Source organism: Ascaphus truei, chromosome 17, assembly GCF_040206685.1.
Source record: "Ascaphus truei isolate aAscTru1 chromosome 17, aAscTru1.hap1, whole genome shotgun sequence".
Classification (NCBI taxonomy): Eukaryota; Metazoa; Chordata; class Amphibia; order Anura; family Ascaphidae; genus Ascaphus; species Ascaphus truei.
Window position 1 is genome coordinate 33,368,280 of NC_134499.1, and position 24,841 is coordinate 33,393,120.

Below are 24,841 nucleotides of genomic sequence, written 5' to 3' on the forward strand. Positions count from 1 at the left end.
TACGAAAGGAAAATCTTCCCAGTGCCACCTACTGTATGTACCTAGTGCCACATACCCAGTGCCACCTACTGTATGTACCCAGTGCCACATACCCAGTGCCACCTACTGTATGTACCCAGTGCCACATACCCAGTGCCACATACCCAGTGCCACCTACTGTATGTGCCCAGTGCCACATACCCAGTGCCACCTACTGTATGTACCCAGTGCCACCTACTGTATGTATCCAGTGCCACATACCCAGTGCCACCTACTGTATGTGCCCAGTGCCACATACCCAGTGCCACCTACTGTATGTGCCCAGTGCCACATACCCAGTGCCACCTACTGTATGTGCCCAGTGCCACATACCCAGTGCCACCTACTGTATGTGCCCAGTGCCACATACCCAGTACTACCTACTGTATGTGCCCAGTGCCACATACCCAGTGCCACCTACTGTATGTACCCAGTGCCACATACCCAGTGCCACCTACTGTATGTACCCAGTGCCACATACCCAGTGCCACCTACTGTATGTACCCAGTGCCACCTACTGTATGTACCCAGTGCCACATACCCAGTGCCACCTACTGTATGTACCCAGTGCCACCTACTGTATGTACCCAGTGCCACATACCCAGTGCCACCTACTGTATGTACCCAGTGCCACCTACTGTATGTACCCAGTGCCACATACCCAGTGCCACATACCCAGTGCCACCTACTGTATGTACATAGTGCCACATACCCAGTGCCACCTACTGTATGTACCCAGTGCCACATACCCAGTACTACCTACTGTATGTACCCAGTGCCACCTACTGTATGTGCCCAGTGCCACATACCCAGTGCCACCTACTGTATGTACCCAGTGCCACATACCCAGTGCCACCTACTGTATGTACATAGTGCCACATACCCAGTGCCACCTACTGTATGTACCCAGTGCCACATACCCAGTGCCACCTACTGTATGTGCCCAGTGCCACATACCCAGTGCCACCTACTGTATGTACCCAGTGCCACATACCCAGTGCCACCTACTGTATGTACCCAGTGCCACCTACTGTATGTGCCCAGTGCCACATACCCAGTGCCACCTACTGTATGTGCCCAGTGCCACATACCCAGTGCCACCTACTGTATGTGCCCAGTGCCACATACCCAGTGCCACCTACTGTATGTGCCCAGTGCCACCTACTGTATGTGCCCAGTGCCACCTACTGTATGTGCCCAGTGCCACATACCCAGTGCCACCTACTGTATGTGCCCAGTGCCACATACCCAGTGCCACCTACTGTATGTGCCCAGTGCCACCTACTGTATGTGCCCAGTGCCACATACCCAGTGCCACCTACTGTATGTGCCCAGTGCCACATACCCAGTGCCACCTACTGTATGTGCCCAGTGCCACCTACTGTATGTATCCAGTGCCACATACCCAGTGCCACCTACTGTATGTGCCCAGTGCCACATACCCAGTGCCACCTACTGTATGTACCCAGTGCCACCTACTGTATGTACCCAGTGCCACATACCCAGTGCCACCTACTGTATGTGCCCAGTGCCACATACCCAGTGCCACCTACTGTATGTACCCAGTGCCACATACCCAGTGCCACCTACTGTATGTACCCAGTGCCACATACCCAGTGCCACCTACTGTATGTGCCCAGTGCCACATACCCAGTGCCACCTACTGTATGTGCCCAGTGCCACATACCCAGTGCCACCTACTGTATGTGCCCAGTGCCACCTACTGTATGTACCTAGTGCCACATACCCAGTGCCACCTACTGTATGTACCCAGTGCCACATACCCAGTGCCACCTACTGTATGTACCCAGTGCCACATACCCAGTGCCACCTACTGTATGTGCCCAGTGCCACATACCCAGTGCCACCTACTGTATGTGCCCAGTGCCACATACCCAGTGCCACCTACTGTATGTACCCAGTGCCACATACCCAGTGCCACCTACTGTATGTACCCAGTGCCACATACCCAGTACCACCTACCCAGTGCCACATACCCAGTGCCACCTACTGTATGTACCCAGTGCCACATACCCAGTGCCACCTACTGTATGTACCCAGTGCCACATACCCAGTACTACCTACTGTATGTACCCAGTGCCACCTACTGTATGTATCCAGTGCCACATACCCAGTGCCACCTACTGTATGTACCCAGTGCCACATACCCAGTGCCACCTACTGTATGTATCCAGTGCCACATACCCAGTGCCACCTACTGTATGTGCCCAGTGCCACATACCCAGTGCCACCTACTGTATGTACCCAGTGCCACATACCCAGTGCACCTACTGTATGTGCCCAGTGCCACATACCCAGTACTACCTACTGTATGTACCCAGTGCCACATACCCAGTGCCACCTACTGTATGTACCCAGTGCCACATACCCAGTGCCACCTACTGTATGTACCCAGTGCCACATACCCAGTGCCACCTACTGTATGTGCCCAGTGCCACATACCCAGTGCCACCTACTGTATGTGCCCAGTGCCACATACCCAGTGCCACCTACTGTATGTACCCAGTGCCACATACCCAGTGCCACCTACTGTATGTACCCAGTGCCACCTACTGTATGTATCCAGTGCCACATACCCAGTGCCACCTACTGTATGTACCCAGTGCCACATACCCAGTGCCACCTACTGTATGTATCCAGTGCCACATACCCAGTGCCACCTACTGTATGTGCCCAGTGCCACATACCCAGTGCCACCTACTGTATGTGCCCAGTGCCACATACCCAGTACTACCTACTGTATGTACCCAGTGCCACCTACTGTATGTACCCAGTGCCACATACCCAGTGCCACCTACTGTATGTGCCCAGTGCCACATACCCAGTGCCACCTACTGTATGTGCCCAGTGCCACATACCCAGTGCCACCTACTGTATGTATCCAGTGCCACATACCCAGTGCCACCTACTGTATGTGCCCAGTGCCACCTACTGTATGTGCCCAGTGCCACCTACTGTATGTACCCAGTGCCACATACCCAGTACCACCTACTGTATGTGCCCAGTGCCACATACCCAGTGCCACCTACTGTATGTGCCCAGTGCCACATACCCAGTGCCACCTACTGTATGTACCCAGTGCCACATACCCAGTGCCACCTACTGTATGTACCCAGTGCCACATACCCAGTGCCACATACCCAGTGCCACCTACTGTATGTACCCAGTGCCACATACCCAGTGCCACCTACTGTATGTACCCAGTGCCACATACCCAGTGCCACCTACTGTATGTACCCAGTGCCACATACCCAGTGCCACCTACTGTATGTACCCAGTGCCACATACCCAGTGCCACCTACTGTATGTGCCCAGTGCCACCTACTGTATGTATCCAGTGCCACATACCCAGTGCCACCTACTGTATGTGCCCAGTGCCACATACCCAGTGCCACCTACTGTATGTGCCCAGTGCCACATACCCAGTGCCACCTACTGTATGTGCCCAGTGCCACATACCCAGTGCCACCTACTGTATGTATCCAGTGCCACATACCCAGTGCCACCTACTGTATGTACCCAGTGCCACCTACTGTATGTACCCAGTGCCACATACCCAGTGCCACCTACTGTATGTACCCAGTGCCACATACCCAGTGCCACCTACTGTATGTGCCCAGTGCCACCTACTGTATGTATCCAGTGCCACATACCCAGTGCCACCTACTGTATGTACCCAGTGCCACATACACAGTGCCACCTACCCAGTGCCACATACCCAGTGCCACCTACTGTATGTATCCAGTGCCACATACCCAGTGCCACCTACTGTATGTGCCCAGTGCCACATACCCAGTGCCACCTACTGTATGTGCCCAGTGCCACCTACTGTATGTACCCAGTGCCACATACCCAGTACCACCTACTGTATGTGCCCAGTGCCACATACCCAGTGCCACCTACTGTATGTATCCAGTGCCACATACCCAGTGCCACCTACTGTATGTACCCAGTGCCACATACCCAGTGCCACCTACTGTATGTACCCAGTGCCACATACCCAGTGCCACCTACTGTATGTGCCCAGTGCCACATACCCAGTGCCACCTACTGTATGTACCCAGTGCCACATACCCAGTACCACCTACTGTATGTGCCCAGTGCCACATACCCAGTGCCACCTACTGTATGTACCCAGTGCCACATACCCAGTACCACCTACTGTATGTGCCCAGTGCCACATACCCAGTGCCACCTACTGTATGTATCCAGTGCCACATACCCAGTGCCACCTACTGTATGTACCCAGTGCCACATACCCAGTGCCACCTACTGTATGTACCCAGTGCCACATACCCAGTGCCACCTACTGTATGTACCCAGTGCCACATACCCAGTGCCACCTACTGTATGTACCCAGTGCCACATACCCAGTGCCACCTACTGTATGTACCCAGTGCCACATACCCAGTGCCACCTACTGTATGTACCCAGTGCCACATACCCAGTACTACCTACTGTATGTACCCAGTGCCACATACCCAGTGCCACCTACTGTATGTGCCCAGTGCCACATACCCAGTGCCACCTACTGTATGTACCCAGTGCCACATACCCAGTGCCACCTACTGTATGTACCCAGTACCACCTACTGTATGTACCCAGTGCCACATACCCAGTGCCACCTACTGTATGTGCCCAGTGCCACATACCCAGTGCCACCTACTGTATGTACCCAGTGCCACATACCCAGTGCCACCTACTGTATGTACCCAGTGCCACCTACTGTATGTACCCAGTGCCACATACCCAGTGCCACCTACTGTATGTACCCAGTGCCACATACCCAGTGCCACCTACTGTATGTACCCAGTGCCACCTACTGTATGTATCCAGTGCCACATACCCAGTGCCACCTACTGTATGTACCCAGTGCCACATACACAGTGCCACCTACCCAGTGCCACATACCCAGTGCCACCTACTGTATGTATCCAGTGCCACATACCCAGTGCCACCTACTGTATGTGCCCAGTGCCACCTACTGTATGTATCCAGTGCCACATACCCAGTGCCACCTACTGTATGTGCCCAGTGCCACATACACAGTGCCACCTACCCAGTGCCACATACCCAGTGCCACCTACTGTATGTATCCAGTGCCACATACCCAGTGCCACCTACTGTATGTGCCCAGTGCCACATACCCAGTGCCACCTACTGTATGTGCCCAGTGCCACATACCCAGTGCCACCTACTGTATGTACCTAGTGCCACATACCCAGTGCCACCTACTGTATGTGCCCAGTGCCACCTACTGTATGTACCCAGTGCCACATACCCAGTGCCACCTACTGTATGTGCCCAGTGCCACCTACTGTATGTATCCAGTGCCACATACCCAGTGCCACCTACTGTATGTGCCCAGTGCCACATACCCAGTGCCACCTACTGTATGTGCCCAGTGCCACATACCCAGTGCCACCTACTGTATGTACCCAGTGCCACATACCCAGTACTACCTACTGTATGTACCCAGTGCCACATACCCAGTGCCACCTACTGTATGTGCCCAGTGCCACATACCCAGTGCCACCTACTGTATGTACCCAGTGCCACATACCCAGTGCCACCTACTGTATGTGCCCAGTGCCACCTACTGTATGTATCCAGTGCCACATACCCAGTGCCACCTACTGTATGTGCCCAGTGCCACATACACAGTGCCACCTACCCAGTGCCACATACCCAGTGCCACCTACTGTATGTATCCAGTGCCACATACCCAGTGCCACCTACTGTATGTGCCCAGTGCCACATACCCAGTGCCACCTACTGTATGTGCCCAGTGCCACATACCCAGTGCCACCTACTGTATGTACCCAGTGCCACATACCCAGTGCCACCTACTGTATGTGCCCAGTGCCACATACCCAGTGCCACCTACTGTATGTACCCAGTGCCACATACCCAGTGCCACATACCCAGTGCCACCTACTGTATGTGCCCAGTGCCACATACCCAGTGCCACCTACTGTATGTACCTAGTGCCACATACCCAGTGCCACCTACTGTATGTGCCCAGTGCCACCTACTGTATGTACCCAGTGCCACATACCCAGTGCCACCTACTGTATGTGCCCAGTGCCACCTACTGTATGTATCCAGTGCCACATACCCAGTGCCACCTACTGTATGTGCCCAGTGCCACATACCCAGTACTACCTACTGTATGTACCCAGTGCCACATACCCAGTGCCACCTACTGTATGTACCCAGTGCCACATACCCAGTGCCACCTACTGTATGTACCCAGTGCCACATACCCAGTGCCACCTACTGTATGTGCCCAGTGCCACCTACTGTATGTACCCAGTGCCACATACCCAGTACCACCTACTGTATGTGCCCAGTGCCACCTACTGTATGTATCCAGTGCCACATACCCAGTGCCACCTACTGTATGTGCCCAGTGCCACATACCCAGTGCCACCTACTGTATGTACCCAGTGCCACATACCCAGTGCCACCTACTGTATGTACCCAGTGCCACCTACTGTATGTATCCAGTGCCACATACCCAGTGCCACCTACTGTATGTACCCAGTGCCACATACCCAGTGCCACCTACTGTATGTATCCAGTGCCACATACCCAGTGCCACCTACTGTATGTGCCCAGTGCCACATACCCAGTGCCACCTACTGTATGTACCCAGTGCCACATACCCAGTGCCACCTACTGTATGTACCCAGTGCCACATACCCAGTGCCACCTACTGTATGTGCCCAGTGCCACATACCCAGTGCCACCTACTGTATGTACCCAGTGCCACATACCCAGTGCCACCTACTGTATGTGCCCAGTGCCACATACCCAGTGCCACCTACTGTATGTACCCAGTGCCACATACCCAGTGCCACCTACTGTATGTACCCAGTGCCACATACCCAGTGCCACCTACTGTATGTGCCCAGTGCCACATACCCAGTGCCACCTACTGTATGTACCCAGTGCCACATACCCAGTGCCACCTACTGTATGTGCCCAGTGCCACATACCCAGTGCCACCTACTGTATGTACCCAGTGCCACATACCCAGTGCCACCTACTGTATGTACCCAGTGCCACATACCCAGTGCCACCTACTGTATGTACCCAGTGCCACATACCCAGTGCCACCTACTGTATGTGCCCAGTGCCACATACCCAGTGCCACCTACTGTATGTACCCAGTGCCACATACCCAGTGCCACCTACTGTATGTACCCAGTGCCACATACCCAGTGCCACCTACTGTATGTACCCAGTGCCACATACCCAGTACTACCTACTGTATGTACCCAGTGCCACATACCCAGTGCCACCTACTGTATGTGCCCAGTGCCACATACCCAGTGCCACCTACTGTATGTATCCAGTGCCACATACCCAGTGCCACCTACTGTATGTACCCAGTGCCACCTACTGTATGTACCCAGTGCCACATACCCAGTGCCACCTACTGTATGTACCCAGTGCCACATACCCAGTGCCACCTACTGTATGTACCCAGTGCCACCTACTGTATGTATCCAGTGCCACATACCCAGTGCCACCTACTGTATGTACCCAGTGCCACATACCCAGTGCCACCTACTGTATGTATCCAGTGCCACATACCCAGTGCCACCTACTGTATGTGCCCAGTGCCACATACCCAGTGCCACCTACTGTATGTACCCAGTGCCACATACCCAGTGCCACCTACTGTATGTACCCAGTGCCACATACCCAGTGCCACCTACTGTATGTGCCCAGTGCCACATACCCAGTGCCACCTACTGTATGTGCCCAGTGCCACATACCCAGTGCCACCTACTGTATGTACCCAGTGCCACATACCCAGTGCCACCTACTGTATGTGCCCAGTGCCACATACCCAGTGCCACCTACTGTATGTATCCAGTGCCACATACCCAGTGCCACCTACTGTATGTACCCAGTGCCACCTACTGTATGTACCCAGTGCCACCTACTGTATGTGCCCAGTGCCACATACCCAGTACTACCTACTGTATGTACCCAGTGCCACATACCCAGTGCCACCTACTGTATGTGCCCAGTGCCACATACCCAGTGCCACCTACTGTATGTATCCAGTGCCACATACCCAGTGCCACCTACTGTATGTACCCAGTGCCACCTACTGTATGTACCCAGTGCCACATACCCAGTGCCACCTACTGTATGTGCCCAGTGCCACATACCCAGTGCCACCTACTGTATGTGCCCAGTGCCACATACCCAGTGCCACCTACTGTATGTGCCCAGTGCCACATACCCAGTGCCACCTACTGTATGTACCCAGTGCCACATACCCAGTACTACCTACTGTATGTACCCAGTGCCACATACCCAGTGCCACCTACTGTATGTACCCAGTGCCACATACCCAGTGCCACCTACTGTATGTATCCAGTGCCACATACCCAGTGCCACCTACTGTATGTACCCAGTGCCACCTACTGTATGTGCCCAGTGCCACATACCCAGTGCCACCTACTGTATGTACCCAGTGCCACCTACTGTATGTACCCAGTGCCACATACCCAGTGCCACCTACTGTATGTGCCCAGTGCCACCTACTGTATGTATCCAGTGCCACATACCCAGTGCCACCTACTGTATGTGCCCAGTGCCACATACACAGTGCCACCTACCCAGTGCCACATACCCAGTGCCACCTACTGTATGTATCCAGTGCCACATACCCAGTGCCACCTACTGTATGTGCCCAGTGCCACATACCCAGTGCCACCTACTGTATGTGCCCAGTGCCACATACCCAGTGCCACCTACTGTATGTACCTAGTGCCACATACCCAGTGCCACCTACTGTATGTGCCCAGTGCCACATACCCAGTGCCACATACCCAGTGCCACCTACTGTATGTGCCCAGTGCCACATACACAGTGCCACCTACCCAGTGCCACATACCCAGTGCCACCTACTGTATGTATCCAGTGCCACATACCCAGTGCCACCTACTGTATGTGCCCAGTGCCACATACCCAGTGCCACCTACTGTATGTGCCCAGTGCCACATACCCAGTGCCACCTACTGTATGTACCTAGTGCCACATACCCAGTGCCACCTACTGTATGTGCCCAGTGCCACATACCCAGTGCCACATACCCAGTGCCACCTACTGTATGTACCCATTGCCACATACCCAGTGCCACCTACTGTATGTACCTAGTGCCACATACCCAGTGCCACCTACTGTATGTGCCCAGTGCCACCTACTGTATGTATCCAGTGCCACATACCCAGTGCCACCTACTGTATGTGCCCAGTGCCACATACCCAGTGCCACCTACTGTATGTGCCCAGTGCCACATACCCAGTGCCACCTACTGTATGTACCCAGTGCCACATACCCAGTACTACCTACTGTATGTACCCAGTGCCACATACCCAGTGCCACCTACTGTATGTGCCCAGTGCCACATACCCAGTGCCACCTACTGTATGTATCCAGTGCCACATACCCAGTGCCACCTACTGTATGTACCCAGTGCCACCTACTGTATGTATCCAGTGCCACATACCCAGTGCCACCTACTGTATGTACCCAGTGCCACATACCCAGTGCCACCTACTGTATGTGCCCAGTGCCACCTACTGTATGTATCCAGTGCCACATACCCAGTGCCACCTACTGTATGTGCCCAGTGCCACATACCCAGTGCCACATACCCAGTGCCACCTACTGTATGTACCCAGTGCCACCTACCCAGTGCCACATACCCAGTGCCACCTACTGTATGTATCCAGTGCCACATACCCAGTGCCACCTACTGTATGTGCCCAGTGCCACATACCCAGTGCCACCTACTGTATGTGCCCAGTGCCACATACCCAGTGCCACCTACTGTATGTACCCAGTGCCACATACCCAGTGCCACCTACTGTATGTACCCAGTGCCACATACCCAGTGCCACCTACTGTATGTATCCAGTGCCACATACCCAGTGCCACCTACTGTATGTGCCCAGTGCCACATACCCAGTACTACCTACTGTATGTACCCAGTGCCACATACCCAGTGCCACCTACTGTATGTACCCAGTGCCACATACCCAGTGCCACCTACTGTATGTACCCAGTGCCACATACCCAGTGCCACCTACTGTATGTGCCCAGTGCCACCTACTGTATGTACCCAGTGCCACATACCCAGTACCACCTACTGTATGTGCCCAGTGCCACATACCCAGTGCCACCTACTGTATGTGCCCAGTGCCACATACCCAGTGCCACCTACTGTATGTACCCAGTGCCACATACCCAGTGCCACCTACTGTATGTACCCAGTGCCACCTACTGTATGTATCCAGTGCCACATACCCAGTGCCACCTACTGTATGTACCCAGTGCCACATACCCAGTGCCACCTACTGTATGTACCCAGTGCCACATACCCAGTGCCACCTACTGTATGTGCCCAGTGCCACCTACTGTATGTACCCAGTGCCACATACCCAGTGCCACCTACTGTATGTACCCAGTGCCACATACCCAGTGCCACCTACTGTATGTACCCAGTGCCACCTACTGTATGTACCTAGTGCCACATACCCAGTGCCACCTACTGTATGTGCCCAGTGCCACATACCCAGTACTACCTACTGTATGTACCCAGTGCCACATACCCAGTGCCACATACCCAGTACCACCTACTGTATGTGCCCAGTGCCACATACCCAGTGCCACCTACTGTATGTACCCAGTGCCACATACCCAGTGCCACCTACTGTATGTACCCAGTGCCACATACCCAGTGCCACCTACTGTATGTACCCAGTGCCACATACCCAGTGCCACCTACTGTATGTGCCCAGTACCACATACCCAGTACTACCTACCCAGTGCCACATACCCAGTGCCACCTACTGTATGTATCCAGTGCCACATACCCAGTGCCACCTACTGTATGTACCCAGTGCCACATACCCAGTGCCACCTACTGTATGTACCCAGTGCCACCTACTGTATGTACCTAGTGCCACATACCCAGTGCCACCTACTGTATGTGCCCAGTGCCACATACCCAGTGCCACATACCCAGTACCACCTACTGTATGTGCCCAGTGCCACATACCCAGTGCCACCTACTGTATGTACCCAGTGCCACATACCCAGTGCCACCTACTGTATGTACCCAGTGCCACATACCCAGTACCACCTACCCAGTGCCACATACCCAGTGCCACCTACTGTATGTATCCAGTGCCACATACCCAGTGCCACCTACTGTATGTACCCAGTGCCACATACCCAGTGCCACCTACTGTATGTACCCAGTGCCACCTACTGTATGTACCTAGTGCCACATACCCAGTGCCACCTACTGTATGTACCCAGTGCCACATACCCAGTGCCACATACCCAGTACCACCTACTGTATGTGCCCAGTGCCACATACCCAGTGCCACCTACTGTATGTACCCAGTGCCACATACCCAGTGCCACCTACTGTATGTACCCAGTGCCACATACCCAGTACCACCTACCCAGTGCCACATACCCAGTGCCACCTACTGTATGTACCCAGTGCCACATACCCAGTGCCACCTACTGTATGTACCCAGTGCCACATACCCAGTGCCACCTACTGTATGTACCCAGTGCCACATACCCAGTGCCACCTACTGTATGTGCCCAGTGCCACATACCCAGTGCCACCTACTGTATTTACCCAGTGCCACCTACTGTATGTATCCAGTGCCACATACCCAGTGCCACCTACTGTATGTGCCCAGTGCCACATACCCAGTGCCACCTACTGTATGTACCCAGTGCCACCTACTGTATGTACCCAGTGCCACATACCCAGTGCCACCTACTGTATGTGCCCAGTGCCACATACCCAGTGCCACCTACTGTATGTGCCCAGTGCCACATACCCAGTGCCACCTACTGTATGTACCCAGTGCCACATACCCAGTGCCACCTACTGTATGTACCCAGTGCCACCTACTGTATGTACCTAGTGCCACATACCCAGTGCCACCTACTGTATGTGCCCAGTGCCACATACCCAGTACTACCTACTGTATGTACCCAGTGCCACATACCCAGTGCCACATACCCAGTGCCACCTACTGTATGTACCCAGTGCCACATACCCAGTGCCACCTACTGTATGTACCCAGTGCCACATACCCAGTGCCACCTACTGTATGTGCCCAGTGCCACATACCCAGTGCCACCTACTGTATGTATCCAGTGCCACATACCCAGTGCCACCTACTGTATGTGCCCAGTGCCACATACCCAGTGCCACCTACTGTATGTGCCCAGTGCCACATACCCAGTGCCACCTACTGTATGTACCCAGTGCCACATACCCAGTGCCACCTACTGTATGTACCCAGTGCCACCTACTGTATGTACCTAGTGCCACATACCCAGTGCCACCTACTGTATGTGCCCAGTGCCACCTACTGTATGTATCCAGTGCCACATACCCAGTACTACCTACTGTATGTGCCCAGTGCCACATACCCAGTACTACCTACTGTATGTACCCAGTGCCACATACCCAGTGCCACATACCCAGTGCCACCTACTGTATGTACCCAGTGCCACATACCCAGTGCCACCTACTGTATGTACCCAGTGCCACATACCCAGTGCCACCTACTGTATGTGCCCAGTGCCACATACCCAGTGCCACCTACTGTATGTGCCCAGTGCCACATACCCAGTGCCACCTACTGTATGTGCCCAGTGCCACATACCCAGTGCCACCTACTGTATGTACCCAGTGCCACACACCCAGTGCCACCTACTGTATGTACCCAGTGCCACATACCCAGTGCCACACACCCAGTGCCACCTACTGTATGTGCCCAGTGCCACATACCCAGTGCCACCTACTGTATGTGCCCAGTGCCACATACCCAGTGCCACCTACTGTATGTGCCCAGTGCCACATACCCAGTGCCACCTACTGTATGTACCCAGTGCCACATACCCAGTGCCACCTACTGTATGTGCCCAGTGCCACATACCCAGTACTACCTACACACAGTACCACATACCCAGTACTACCTACCCAGTGCCACATACCCAGTGCCACCTACTGTATGTACCCAGTGCCACCTACTGTATGTACCCAGTGCCACATACCCAGTGCCACCTACTGTATGTGCCCAGTGCCACATACCCAGTGCCACATACCCAGTACCACCTACTGTATGTGCCCAGTGCCACATACCCAGTGCCACCTACTGTATGTACCCAGTGCCACATACCCAGTGCCACCTACTGTATGTACCCAGTGCCACATACCCAGTGCCACCTACTGTATGTGCCCAGTGCCACATACCCAGTGCCACCTACTGTATGTGCCCAGTGCCACATACCCAGTGCCACCTACTGTATGTACCCAGTGCCACATACCCAGTGCCACCTACTGTATGTGCCCAGTGCCACATACCCAGTGCCACCTACTGTATGTATCCAGTGCCACATACCCAGTGCCACCTACTGTATGTGCCCAGTGCCACATACCCAGTGCCACCTACTGTATGTGCCCAGTGCCACATACCCAGTGCCACCTACTGTATGTGCCCAGTGCCACATACCCAGTGCCACCTACTGTATGTGCCCAGTGCCACATACCCAGTATCACATACCCAGTAATACCTACCCAGTGCCACATACACAGTGCCACATACCCTGTACTACCTACCCAGTACTACCTACACACAGTACCACATACCCAGTACTACCTACACACAGTACCACATACCCAGTACTACCTACACACAGTACCACATACCCAGTACTACCTACCCAGTGCCACATACCAGTACTACCTACACACAGTACCACATACCCAGTACTACCTACCCAGTGCCACATACCCAGTACCACCTACCCAGTGCCACATACCCAGTACTACCTACACACAGTACCACATACCCAGTACTACCTACCCATTGCCACATACCCAGTACTACCTACACACAGTACCACATACCCAGTACTACCTACCCAGTACCACATACCCAGTACTACCTACCCAGTGCCACATACCCAGTACTACCTACCAAGTACTACCTACCCATTGCCACATACCAGTACTACCTACACACAGTACCACATACCCAGTACTACCTACACACAGTACCACATACCCAGTACTACCTACCCAGTGCCACATACCCAGTACCACCTACCCAGTGCCACATACCCAGTACTACCTACACACAGTACCACATACCCAGTACTACCTACCCAGTACTATTCCCATTCTATACTCAGTGCCAATCTTTACAATACATACATCAAGTTCCATTCTATACTCAGTGCCAGTCTATACTCAGTGCCAGTCTATACTCAGTGCCAGTCTATACTCAGTGCCAGTCTATACTCAGTGCCAGTCTATACTCAGTGCCAGTCTATACTCAGTGCCAGTCTATACTCAGTGCCAGTCTATACTCAGTGCCAGTCTATACTCAGTGCCAGTCTATACTCAGTGCCAGTCTATACTCAGTGCCAGTCTATACTCAGTGCCAGTCTACACAATACATTCACCCAGTTCCATTCTATTCTCAGTACCAGTCTATACAATACCTACAACCAACACGAGCCTCTAACCAGTGCCAGCATATACTCAGATTAACCTAAATGCAGTGCCAGCCTATACCCAGTGCCACCTATACCCAGTGCCTGTCTATAGTCAGCACCAGCCTATACAATCCCTACACCCAATGCCAGCCTATACAAGTGCTATCCTGTACAATACCAACCTATAGGATATCAGCATCATGTGCCAGCTTATAGTCAGGGCCAACATATACAAAATCAGCATCCTGTGCCAGTCTATACAATACCAGCATCCTGTGCCAATGACATCCTGTGTCAGTCTATAACCTGTGCCAGTCTATACAATACCATCCTATACAATAACAACATCATGTGCCATCTACATCCTGTGCCAGAATATACAATACCAGCATCCAGTGCTACCCTCTACCCATTCCCAGTATATACAATACCAGCACTCAATAGCATCTATTCCCAGTGCCACCAAATACTCCCTATGCCACCCGTGACCCTACCCCCCTACCCAAGTATAGGGTACTACACGTTTTAAGTTTTATTATACACATTTGTGTGTGCACTTGTGCATTCGTGTGTTGCCATGACTGACCCAGTAATGTCACTGTGCTGATCCATTAATGTCCTTTGTTGGCACTCTGACATCACTACATGCCCGCTCAATGCTCGTCTGTTTGGCAGGAAGATGAGAATGGCGCCAGGAGTGTGTGGGTGAGTAACTGGACTATATACTGTATTTCAGTTTGCTGTGATGCTTTTCCAGGCTGCTGTGTTCAGCCAAATCGTTGGTCCACCATGGCTTCAATAAATCCTTCCTAAGCAAGTCCGTTGTACCCTACTCTTCTTTACTTTATCTGGCATATATGTATGAAGACCCTATAGCGTGGCCCTCTAGAGCAGTGAACATCAGCAATTACACTTTCTTCAAGGAGTACCAAGAAACCATCTACCCACCTCAACACAAGTACAGTATATGTCCCCCAATACAGCACAATATGTGCCCCCTATACAAGCACAGTGTGTGCCCCCCTATAACAGCACTTTATTTGGGAAGCAAAAAGGGTATTGTGATTCTCAGTGTCCCTATGTAAGAAAATGAGTCTGGTGTGTTCATTATGCTTGTATATATTATATATACACACCGACGCTCAAATCTTTATCTGCCTCAAAGTGGCGACAGGTATTCAAAAAGATGTATAGTGGCATTTGTGCTGAAAGGTACAACCATACTATGAAAGCTTGAACAATACAGTATATCGGGTTATAGTGGGGAATGTACTTCTCAGCATGCAGTAAGGGCTCAACCCCTACATATGAAAGATAATGAAAAGCAATGGCCATCATTCTCCAGGGGCTGGATTGTCACTGGGGTTGACAGTGTTTAGGAAGAAGGCATGGAGGCAGAGGGTGTTAACACCAGCTGTCACCCAAACCTCAAGCTGGCTACTTACAACTGGCGTCTGTTCAGTGAAGCAGCACTGCAAGAACTGGAAGGCAAGCTTGAAAAGATTACATTGAATATTGTTGGCCTTAGTGAAGTTAGAATAAAAGATAAAGGCCTCAGTGAGCTCAGAACACACCAGCAGTATTATATAACAGGGGTACAGAAAATTGATGGAGTCTTCGTTATCAACATGAAATTGAGTAACAATAACGTATGCAAACTCACCAGAAAGAGCAGCCAGCTGACAGAAATGCAAGCTTCAAATTAGTCAAAGGTACGCCCCGACTTCAAGACTCGCAGACAATGAAGTGGAAGACTTCTACCATGAAATCAACCTACTTAACCACAAAGCATATTGCCACCTGTCCTCTGGGTCAATGTGGGTGATTTTAATGCAAAGATTGGTGCCAAGCAGACAGACAAAAGCATCAGTTGGGAATTGGAAAAAATCCTCTGACGGTAAATAAAGATGTTTGATCTAAATACCTACATACATAGATGGTGTTCCTACCTCCAATAATTATATATATATATATATATATATATATATACATATTTTTTAAAATCAAGCAGAGGTATATAAGGCACATAATACATTCTAAGCCATACGGAATATAAATCACAAAAACTAATGATATCTCCAAAAATATAACATTTTATTATTTAAATAAATCAATCTATGAGGCAAAGTGTGGTGTAATAAAGGCGCTAAACACACTGAGTGATTACTAATTATATAGTGAAAAAATAAATAAACCATGTGGCATATAGTGCAAATAGTGAAAGAAATATATAATTTAATGAGGTTGTAACTCCCTGCTCAAACCCTCTGGGGGGGAAGCTGTCTTCACTGGTCCCAGGGCGTGGAAATGTATTCTCACAATCCAGGGGGAGCATAAAGAGAGTGACACAACGCGAGTAATCTAAGTGTAGACTGTATGAAAATTGTATCAATATCAACTTTGTTCTTGGCTCCTATGTGCAGTCTACTCACGAGATATGCGATGTTTAAAAGCAGTTGTGGCAAGTGTGTCTTGTGTATTCAGGTAAGGGAACATGTCAACCAGGAACGCCAGGAGAGATGAACCTCAGCAGCATGAAGGAAGGTGTCCTTAGCACAGATCAATATGGTATAAAATGTTTATGTAGGAACTATAAAAAATGCACTTACAATATTGCGCATAAAATCGGTCACATAACACTCGTGTAATGGGAGAAGCCGCCAGATACAGTCGCTCACCACACCGCCTCCATTAGGCGCCCGTCACCCGTCGTGACAACCTCCGCGTTTGGTAGCCTGTCTGCAACTGTAGTGCGCAGTCTCTGCCCCTTCGCGTCCTCGAGGATGGTGCGTCACTACCGGCTCAGCTTCTGTGGTTCCTCGATCGTTGGCGGTGCGTCTCCCTGGTGCTCTGTCACAGATGGGCGGTCCCAGTCTACGCGTTTCGCCAACGGAACATCAGGGGAGAGTTATGTAGTATGCTGAGCACACGTGGCTGACATTGGACGCGCACCCGAGGCGTTCCCCATGAGACGGGAGAGCGCATCTTTCCTCTATTTCTGTGTGATATTGGACATAATCTCCATATATCAAAAAATAAATACATTTGGAGATCAATTGATTTGGATAATTACATTGTATAGTTTTGGAGACATCGTATTGTTTTTGTGATTAATATTTATTTTAGCTTAGAATATCTTTTGTGCCCTGTATACCTCTGCTTGTTTTTGTTTATATATTTCAGTAATGCCTGGCTTCAGATCACTCTGCAATATCAGACTTTAATTCAAAAACAAGAGGGAGACGGGGACCGATCTGGGACATTCATTACTTGCTGTCTGCGTCAATCTCTTATATCTCCTAATCACCAATAACTAACCCACTCTGGGCAGAAGGAAAAGGATCTCAGGCTCAGTAAGGGTTAATTGTAGGATCTTAAGTCCCGACCATGTCCAGAATCCCAATATATCCACACACCAAGAAACAGCTGTGCATTGTACGGAGGGAACACAATTACTCCTGCACTCAGGAGAAAGCAACTTTGAAACAGTATATATATATACACACACACACACAGGCATCCCTAAGTATTCAGCAACTCAATACTGTATATGGAATTTCGCTATAACAGAATGTATAAATTAGGGAAGAAAATCGATATACATAATGTTAAATTCCCATTTATGGAACTTTTAATCTCTAACCTATTGCTGCTCAACTCCAGTCCCTCCCCCCCCCCCTCCCAATAGGTCAGGTTTTATGGATATCCTAGCTTCAGCACATATGGCATAATCAATCCCTGCTTCAGCACAGGTAGCTCAATCAGAGGCTCAGTCTTTGACTGAGCCTCTGATTGAACCACCTGTGCTGAAGATGGGATATCCTGAAACCCTGCTCTGTTGGGGGGGAGGGTTCTTGGGGACACGAGTTGAGACCCCTGCACTAAGTCTTCAGCTCATGAAGATACAGAATTAAAGCACGAGATAGTGTGACACGGAGTCTTGGGATCCTGCAGTGTTATCATTGGTCTTATTAATTAGGGCGGGTAATAACTGATCAAAATTCTGTCCCGTGACCAGCTACTGTTACTAAGAGCTGAGGCACGTTATGGGCCATTTATCTAAATGTGCTGTCAGGTGACTTAAGGTTTAGCACTGTTTAGTAAATATGGCCCTAAGTCTCAAGAAATTGCTCTTGAAGTCTGTCTTGTCACCAGCGTCAGCAACGCTTCCTTTAGGCCAGAGCAGAGGGGCTCAACTTCAATCCTCAAGCCCCCCTAACAGGTCAGATTTGCAGGAGGTCCCAGCTTCAGCACAGGTGGTTCAGTCAAAGACTGAGAGTCTGATTGAGCCACCTGTGCTGAATCTGAGATATCCTTAAAACCTGACCTGTTGGGGGGGCTTGAGGATTGAAGTTGAGCATCCCTGCCCTAAACTATAAAACAAATGGTGGGGAGGGGTGAATCGTACAATACACGGTCTGTCGTTTGTCCTAGAGAAATTTACACTAAACTGGTTTTCCCACGCTCTTCTTCATTTTGACAATTATTATTAATATTTTATCATACAATTATCGATCGCCCAATAATTATTGGCTTCAAAAAGGTTCGCTGCATTCTTAAGTGGGATTTCATTATTCCTTAGGGTTGCATTTTTCTTCCCGTAGGAGTGTATCTCTGGTGCTATCGTGGAAGTCAAAGGGAAAATAGGGTTCAATATACAGAATTTCGCTTTACGGACAACTTTTCAGGAACGGATCTGTTCTGTATATCGAGGGATTCCTGTATATACACACAAACCCCAAATATCGCTCCACTGTCGTCAGCAACGAATAATAACAGTGACAAGTTTAAGCATTATAAACAAAACCCTGCGAGGAATCCCTGAAATTGCAGGTCCGAGGCCCCTGTATTCCTGTGTTATTCCTTCTCTCGTATTCTGATCGGAAGTGTCCCTGAAGAACGATCTGTTCCCCAAGGTCAGGCTTCTAAACACAGAGCGGGGGGAGCAGGGGGGGGCAGGGGGGGGCTGTGGGAGCAGGGGTGCAGGGGAGCAGGGGGAGCAGGGGGGCAGGGGGAGCAGGGGGATCAGGGGAGCAGGGGTGCAGGGGAGCAGGGGGAGCAGGGGGGGCAGGGGGCAGGGGAGATGGGGGTGCAGGGGAGCAGGGGCATTAGAAAGCTGCGTTACTGACAGCGATAACCTTGCTTTTGTGACCTCTATCTGGAGTCATACACAGTTTTGCTTTATGCTGCAGTCTAAACGAGATGAGGGAGGGGAAAGTGCATCCCTGCTTAATGCTTTATCCCACAGCAGTATATATGGAATGAGACAAATAATAATCCAAGTGCACAATTTTATTTAAACATAGCATTGAAGCAGGGGGTTTCCGGGGCTGAACCCCATTCATTTCAACTCAGGGGACCCTCTGCTTCCAGAGATACAGACCTCTGCAGAGGCGGAGTTTCAAAGCTCCCATGCCCTGCGGGCCAATAGGAAGCCGTGACGTCATCAGGTGTGGCTTTTTATTGGCCCACGTGACGTGGGAGCTTTAAACTTTGCTGAGGTGCCGACGCCCCCTTTGGAGGTCGGTATCTCGGGAAGCAGGGGTCCCCGGAGCTGAGATTAATGGCTTCAGTTGCTCCTTTAAACTCCTCCTATGATGCTGCTGTGTTATTCATGGAGATGTTACCTGCTCCTAACCCTTACTGCAAACAGCACAACAAGCTGCAGGTCTCCCTCGGGCCAGGAATGAGAGAACGATGCTGCAGCTTTGGGCTTCCTTACAGAACTGAGAAGTCTTGTGATTAGGGTGAAAACAGGGAAATAAAGTTGTTGTTTTTTTTAGACGGGGACTAGTTATTGGGCTGTGAGGTGAAGGTGCAGCGCGGTGATCTTGTGCCGTGCGGGGACTGATTGCTGGTAGTAACCTTTAACCCTGACTTTGCTAGTTGTATAATGCAGGGGTAGCCAACTCCAATCCTCAAGGGCCACCAACAGGTCAGGTTTTAAGGATATCCCTGCTTCAGCACAGGTGGCCGAGCCTTTGACTGAGACACTTATTGAGCCACCTGTGCTGAAGCAGGGATATCCAGAAAACCTGGCCTGTTGGTGGCCCTTGAGGACTGGAGTGGGTCCCTCCTGGTATAAAGGGAAATAATGCTTATTTCTCAACCTGCTGTAAGGAGTGATGAAGTCTCGGTGAGAGCGTGGAAGCTCTCGTGTCTCCGGCCAAGTCTCACCATCTGCTCTGAACGAGAGCCCGGCTGGAGCTGAAGAGATGAGCTCAGATTCAGAGGCTGCACAATGAAACCTTTCCTATCAGCTCCCTCTGTTACAGACCTGTAACGCCCACTGAGACGGAACTAGGGGCTGGCGGATAGGGCAGCCTGACAGGGGGCGCAGAATTCTGTTTATTCTAGCGTTTTTAGGGCATATTCTCAGAGATCCGCGATTGCCGTTTCGTGCAATCTGACCTGGAACCCCATTCACTTCAATGGGGCTTCTGGGTCAGATCACACAGACCGGCGATCTCGGAGCGTTGAGACTATGCCCCTTGAACGTTAACCCTTAGTTGGGTGGGGCGCAGTTGGTGCAACTCGTTTCCTGGATTCCCCCCCCCCCCCAATCCGTTTTGCAGGGGGAAATATCGCAGGTGGATTTGGTCGGTTTTAATCCACGCGGATTCATTAAAAAAAACGCCGCCGGATCCAACCCGTGGACGGATTCGTAGAATTCAATCCGCGGATTTTTAAGAATCCCCCAACGGATTGCTAAATCCGTGGATTGGATCCCACAAGATCCGTCCACGGGTTGCGGAATCCGCGGTGTATCGGTAATAATAATAAAAAAAATCCACAAAATGCGAATCGCCCTTTTTGAGACTGATCCGCTGAAATCCGAGGCCCAAAGGAACCGGGCAATCCGCTGCGGATCCAAATTCGACCCCCAAAAAAATGTGCCCATCTCTAATCTAATCTCTAATACAGACTATGCATATACAGCCTCTCTGGGCCTCCCAACAATACTACAGCAGCAAAGAGGCCACTCTTACAATGGTAGGCATAAGATTATAGGGTTCCATGTTAAAATGGATTAGAAGCAAAAGGTGAGCACTGTGCTCATTTGCATGTCATTACCCAGAATCCTTGGCTGCAGTGAAAGCACTGAATGATAAGAGATGATGGAGATTGGCCGGGTTGCAGACCTGTCTGAGAATGTGCTCACAAGTGGCATTTTAAAAGTCTGTGCACAAATCCCCCTGTCAGGAGAAGTATTTAGTAAGATGTGAGTGAGAATCCATACTCCATATAACTACAGCATGTTTATTCTAATACTTGGGATTTTTAATGTGAACATAAATAAAAGCCACTCAGAACTGAATTATTAAAAGGACAATGTGCTGAGTTATCAGGAGGAACCTCAGCAGGCTAACAAGCCGTGTCCCTTCTGCCATACACTGTACATGCAGCCCTGGGCTGTGAGAGAGGTCTTCCCCTACCTCGTATAAATGATATTACTTAGCAACCTGGATTACGAAAAGATGAGAGATAACCTTAAAGAGAGGGACATGGAAGGGGTGTGTGCAGGGGCCACAGAGAGGGGTGTGTGCAGGGGCCACAGAGAGGGGTGTGTGCAGGGGCCACAGAGAAGGGTGTGTGCAGGGGCCACAGAGAAGGGTGTATGTAGGGGGCACAGGGAGGGGTGTGTGCAGGGGCCACAGAGAGGGGTGTGTGCAGGGGCCACCGAGAAGGGTGTGTGCAGGGGCCACAGAGCGGGGTGCGTGCAGGGGCCACAGAGAGGGGTGTGTGCAGGAGCCACAGAGAAGTATGTGTGTAGGGGGCACAGGGAGGGGTGTGTGCAGGGGGCACAGGGAGGTGTGTGTGCAGGGGGCACAGATATGGGTGTGTGCAGGGGGCAAAGTAGAGGGGTGTGCATGGGACATAGAAAAGGGTTTGTGCAGGGGGCATAGGGTTGTGTGTGTAGGGGGCACAGGGAAGGGTGTGCAGGGGGCACAGAAAGGGGTGTGTTCAGGAAGTACAGCGAGGGGTGTGTGCAGAGGGCACAGAGGGATATGTGCAGGGGGCACAGCGAGGGGTTTGTGCAGGGGACACAGAGGGGTGTGTGCAGGGGGCACAGCGAGGGATGTGTGCAGGGGGCACAGAGGGATGTGTGCAGGGGGCACAGAGGGCTGTGTGCAGGGGGCACAGCGAGGGATGTGGGCAGAGGGCACCGTGAGGGTTGTGTGCAGGAGGCACAGAGGGCTGTGTGCAGGGGGCACAGGGAGGGATGTGTGCAGGGGGCACAGGAAGGGATGTGTACAGGAGGCACAGAGGGATGTGTGCAGGGGGCACAGAGGGATGTGTGCAGGGGGCACAGCGAGGGATGTGTGCAGTGGGCACAGAGGTGTGTGTGCAGGGGGCACAGAGAGGTGTGTGTGCAGGGGGCACAGAGAGGGGTGTGTGCAAGAGGCACAGCGAGGGGCGTGTGCAGGGGGCACAGAGAGGGATATATATTTTATTCTGGTAAAAGTGTATAGAGAGCTTCAATCAGACTTAGAACTATACAACTAATTTTGACAGATTTATTATAAATCATTCTTCCTGGTAACGTACAGGTTATTAAGAATTTATATTAGTGTTAGGACCCATAAGGTGTGGTCTGCCTTGGAGAGGCTCATGGGCTTACGACACTTTGGCCAAAGAGTTAAACTAAAAGACCATTTTATTCAAAAGATATCTATATATATATAGGCACTGTACTGTGTATTTGTGACAATGGATGTAGCACTGGGCTCTGTCTGTGTTTCATGTTTTGTCTCTGATTTTAAATATATTGCCATGCTCTTTTTGACACTTATATGCATATATATATATATATATATATATATATATATATATATAAAATCAAAAAATAAATAGATGATACCGTTCTGTGGCTAACGAAATGCTTTTATTTGTGCAAGCTTTCGAGATACACTGATCTCTTCTTCCGGCGATGTTACAATGATGTTACAATGTTATATATATAAATATATATATATATCTCTTGTGGTTATTTTGGGGTTCAATATGAGCTTACAGGGGTTCTGTATATAGAGAAATATAGTAAGAAGTAACCACAGGAAATAATAATTAATCTGGAGGCTCTTCCTCCGAGTGGGGGCAGTGAGCAGTGGGCAGTGGGCAGTGGGCAGTGAGCAGTGGGCAGCTGCCATGTGCCTACACCCAGAGCCTCCTTACAGAAGTTAGAATGTGCAGTGCGGACAGCCCATGTGATATGAGCCATGACCACTAGGTGGCAACAGTGAGGCTCTATGTGAGTCGAGATGGAGATTCAGCACCTGAACAGCAGCTTCTCTGCAATTGGCATTAGCAGATTGCAGTGTGTATTTGTGCAGTGTGTGTTTGTGCAGGGTGTATTTGTGCAGGGTGTATTTGTGCAGTGTGTATTTGTGCAGTGTGTATTTGAGCCGTGTGTATTTGTGCCGTGTGTATTTGTGCCGTGTGTATTTGTGCGGTCTGTATTTGTGCGGCCTGTATTTGTGCAGTGTTTATTTGTGCAGTGTGTATTTGTGTAGCGTGTATTTGTGCGGTGTGTATTTGTGCGGTGTGTATTTGTGCAGTCTGTATTTGTGCAGTGTGTATTTGTGCAGTCTGTATTTGTGTAGCGTGTATTTGTGCGGTGTGTATTTGTGCGTGTGTATTTGTGTAGCGTGTATTTGTGCAGTGTGTATTTGTGTAGCGTGTATTTGTGTAGCGTGTATTTGTGCAGTGTGTATTTGTGTAGCGTGTATTTGTGCGGCCTGTATTTGTGCAGTGTGTATTTGTGCAGTGTGTATTTGTGCAGTGTGTATTTGTGCAGTGTGTATTTGTGCAGTGTGTATTTGTGCAGTGTGTATTTGTGCAGTGTGTATTTGTGCAGCGTGTATTTGTGTAGCGTGTATTTGTGTAGCGTGTATTTGTGCAGCGTGTATTTGTGTAGCGTGTATTTGTGTAGCGTGTATTTGTGCAGCGTGTATTTGTGTAGCGTGTATTTGTGCAGTGTGTATTTGTGTAGTGTGTATTTGTGCGGGTGTATTTGTGCAGTCTGTATTTGTCTGTATTTCTATCATGCCAATAAAGCTGATTTGAATAAGCCCTTGAGAGAAAAGAAGCCGATGCTGGAGCAGAGTCTGAAGATGTTACAGAAGTGTCTAAGTTATCAGTACAGGGCCTGAGAGGAGAGAATGACGCCATAAACCCCTTCAACATGATGTCACCCCAGAGCCAACACCAAGGAATCCTGGGACCTGTGGTC

At 50.7% G+C, this 24,841-nt stretch overlaps 1 protein-coding gene across 1 annotated transcript in view; it reads left to right on the forward strand.

Annotated features, from left to right (window-relative positions):
• Positions 1–15,995: 15,995 nt before the first annotated feature.
• Positions 15,996–24,841, forward strand: part of IL5RA (interleukin 5 receptor subunit alpha) — a 20,131-nt gene continuing 11,285 nt past the window's right edge. Inside the window, exon 1 of the mRNA XM_075573660.1 lies at positions 15,996–16,256. Coding sequence (XP_075429775.1) covers positions 15,996–16,256 — 261 coding nt within the window. The remainder of the gene's footprint in view (positions 16,257–24,841) is intronic.